Source organism: Camellia sinensis, chromosome 5 (genome assembly GCF_055761805.1).
Source record: "Camellia sinensis isolate YWXY chromosome 5, ASM5576180v1, whole genome shotgun sequence".
Taxonomy (NCBI): domain Eukaryota; kingdom Viridiplantae; phylum Streptophyta; class Magnoliopsida; order Ericales; family Theaceae; genus Camellia; species Camellia sinensis.
In genome coordinates this window covers 163,700,506-163,704,352 of record NC_138965.1, presented here as the reverse complement: position 1 = coordinate 163,704,352, position 3,847 = coordinate 163,700,506, and the positions used below count along the sequence as shown (strand labels likewise).

The window sequence follows — 3,847 nt, the reverse complement described above, 5'->3', positions numbered from 1 at the left end:
AAAACATGTAATATATGCGATGGTTTGACTCTAAAGCTTCCAAAACATAATCAAGCGATATAAACTGATGCAACACAAGATGAGTTCCCAAAACACATGTAGGATGAGTACATGCAAGTTGAAATTCTTTGAGATCAACCTCCAAACTTCATGAATTACACATGCATATGAAAATTCTTTGATTTCAAACTCAAGATACTATGATATATACATGTATGTATGGACGGACTTAACTTTCTTCAATTCTAGCTCAAATCCCTTATGAATTAACCTCACTCACTTGTTTACATGCATTAATCAACTACATTACAAAGCCAAGACTAGAATTCTTACCTAGAGTCTCAATTACACAAGTGTAGAAGTCTTCCTCTCAATTCTCTTCAATTCTCCAATTATTCCTACCTTTGATCTCAACTTTTTCCTTCTCTTACTCTTTCTCACGTTTTGTTTGTGTGAATAGACTCAAAAATGTGTAAAACCAAAAGAGCTAATGCACAAACTAGCCTTATATAGGTTGGATTAGAGAGTTTAATTAATTAAGCTTACCACTAATCAAATGAGTTTAATTTATTCTAATTAATTCATTCCGAATCAAATTTCAGTTAAACCTACCATAAAATTCCAATTAACACATAAATCAAGTCAATTTCTGAATCGGATGCCGATAAGGCCTTCAATTCGTAAACCAAAATGAAAACATGAACAGATCTTTCTATATTAAACAGATATAAACACAAATAAGACAACATATAATGTAAAATTTCACTTTAATTACTTATTAGGCATAATTAAGCATGGAATAACGTTAATCATGGGTTGGGGTTATTACAGTTAGTTTAGGGATATCATGTTTTGTGTAGCATACTTCATGTTTGCATCCATCTGTATTGCATGTCCCGAGACTCAGTTCATCATTCTAACTTGCATTGTTAGTTTTATACTTCTTTGAATACATGCTTAGACTGCATGCTATCAAATTGTTTCATATGCCATATTAAGTAGCCAAACTTATTTAGATTGCATATTATATGTGTTGTATTAGTTATATTGCATAGTTAGGAATCGTGTATTTTTCTAACACTTTTGTTTATTTTGGCTTGGAGTACTAGGTGAGCCTTTACTCGCTTTAGCATGTCGCATGTGTGTGATTGTTGCCATGTTTAGCATGCTTGCCATAAGGCTAAGTGCATAATTGATAAACTGCTTGAATGCCTGTGAATGAAGGCTAATTGCTTGAATTGGAATAATTTGAGTAAATATTTATATGTGATCACTTTTTCAAGTGGTACATATTCGAAACAATTTTACAAACAAATATGAATCAAGATGTTCCAATTCTTGTGATTTAGTCTATACTTATGTGTGTGCGCATCACATAGTAATGCTAGCCTAATAAACCGCAACAAGAGCATATAATATACATGAGATTCATATCATGATTAGTAGAGGCCGATCTTTGATCGGGCAAACAGGGTGCTCAAATTCATTCATGACCTTCCCCTCTTGTACCTAAGTTCCCTAGCCGAGACAATCTTGGTGATGATGGACACGTGACCTTTAGCACGAGTCATGGGTTTCCTAGATTTTTCAAAAATATTTAGGTGACGATTCTGTATCTTGCAAAACAGTCCATTTTTGACAATTTGAGTCAAAATTAATTTTTCAAAAGATTTGTCGGATTTGGACTCTTTGGGTAGTTATCAATTTCACATTACACTTGTGAGATTAGATTTAAAACCGCGGGAGTTTGATACTGTAGGGCTTATTTCGACTTCCGAAATGGGACGTGAAAAAGTCAAGCTACAGCGCCTAACGTCAAAGTCCCTGAAGTGAAGTGTGACCACCAGAGCGTTGTTGTGCGGCATTTGAATACGTTTAAAATCGCAGCTTAAAAAGCTAAGCACATCTTTCACCTCGATTTTGCCCTTTTGACCGTAGGCTGGACTGACAGGACTTCCCTCATATACTCTGCTTTTTTTATCATCCCTCAAAGTTCGTATACCCGCGATGGCTCAACGATTCCATGGATCACGTTGACCACGCCTTGGGGGGGCACTTCTAGGGCGGCCAAACCGTTTGGCTCGGTTTGAGCATGAGGTATGGCCTTGACGCCACCATCAATATAGCGATCAAGATGGCCAGCAACCACCAACTCCTTTATATGCTGCTTCAAAGGGACGCAATCTTCTATGCGATGGCCACGCACATCATTGTAGGTGTAGCAGTATCTCGAATTGAAGCCTCTCTGCAGATCACCCAACTTAGCTGGAAACCGAACGTATGCCTCGTCGCGGATTTCGCTAAGGATATAGTAGATTGGGATCTTGAAAGCCGTGGTGATGCCCGCGGCATCACGGGGGTAGTTAGCTCGATCATTGTTACGACCCTTACCCCGGTTGTTACGGTTTACACCGAGATTTGAATCTCTATCGCGGTTGCTCGGATGACTTGCCTCTTGTCCTACTGTGTGGACCTTTCCAGCCACTCTTTTGTCTACTGCCACCAGATTCACCTTTGCGGTAGCCACAATAGCATTATCCTCAACTCGGATGTGTTCATTGATGCACTGCATCAATAATTCCATGGTCGTTGGTTGGTTCATGGTGAGCGAGTCTTGAAGTCTATGTCCAACTGGAAGACCGCACTTGTATTGGATGATTGCCGAGTTGGTCGGGCAGTCAAGGATTTCGTTGAAAGTTTCCCAATACTTGGCGTTGTATGCCTTGATTGAGTTGCCCAGTTCTATCTTGACACTCAGGAGATGGTCAACTTCTTTGGGCGTTTTGGTGTTTGTTTTGAATCTAGTCAAAAACACCTCCGTCAATTGCTGCCACCTTTTGATATTTTCCTCCGGCAGCCTCTCAAACCATTTCAGGCCCAACTCACCCAAACTTGACGAGAAAATAAGGCACATAAGTGCGTCGTTCCGCCTGTAGCCAGCCATAACCTGCTGGAAGTGGCTCACATGCATGTAAGGATCGGTTTTTCCGTCATAAAACGTAAACTTGGGCTGGTGAAAGCCTGCATGGAGCGGTGTGGTCTCTATCTCGAGGGAGAAAGGGGTGGCACTCAGCCTCGCCAAGTCCCTGTCTAAAAGGGCATGTATAGCTAGGCATGGTGGCAGCATTATGACCTCGTCACTGGTACGACCTCCGTGGGATAACCGCTGCAGTGCCGGCACCCTTTGCGCCTCCCACCGGCGCGCTCGTTCTTCCAAGACATCTCTCAGGTCCTCCGAACGGGCGGAGTAGGAACATCTCGACATCGTCGACGGACGTGAGAGACGATAACTGCTGTCTTGCGCGCAAGACTTCTCTGCTGGTGGGTTAGAGTCACAAACCCCATAACTTCTGGTGATGGAGAGGGAGGGCACTCGCCACTGGTTCTGGCTACCTGAGCGACAGGGTTGGGTGTGCTCACTGTGGTTACCCACTCCAGCAGCACCTTTTCCTTTAACCTACCACTTCAGCGCCTTCATCTCTATTGCCAACCTTCGAATGATGGCGTCTTGGTCTCTTAGCTTATGCTCCAGACGCTGAGTATGTGACTTTCTTCGCCACCGATGCCCATCAGGACTCTGCGAGTGGTCGGTGCTCCTCGCGCGCTTGTCTTGCGCATCTTTAGGGAGCCCTCTAAGAGAGGTCTCTAGGCCAGCCATGGTAGGGATGGCGGGAAGACCATCTCTTCTCTAAATGGACTCCGGAGTGATGTCGTCGATGGCGGACAGTGGGACTTCGGCGTTGTTCGCCATGAAAGATGATCGAAAGAGCTTGGCAGACAAGGTTTTTTCTGTCGGAGATTTCCCATAGACGGCGCCAATTGCACGGGGGCCAAATATCCGACATAA

The 3,847-nt window shown here is 43.0% G+C and overlaps 1 protein-coding gene across 1 annotated transcript; it reads right to left on the bottom strand.

The window, feature by feature from the left end:
- Positions 1-1,987: 1,987 nt before the first annotated feature.
- LOC114319862 (uncharacterized) lies at positions 1,988-3,265 on the bottom strand. Its single transcript, XM_028266923.2, has one exon. It carries the CDS (start codon positions 3,263-3,265, stop codon positions 1,988-1,990), a length of 1,278 nt encoding a protein of 425 aa, XP_028122724.2.
- Between the last annotated feature and the right edge of the window lie 582 nt (positions 3,266-3,847).

Coding starts and splice junctions, on each gene's coding strand:
- LOC114319862 (XM_028266923.2), bottom strand. CDS start 3,265: ATGTCGAGATGTTCCTACTCCGCCCGTTCGGAGGACCTGAGAGATGTC.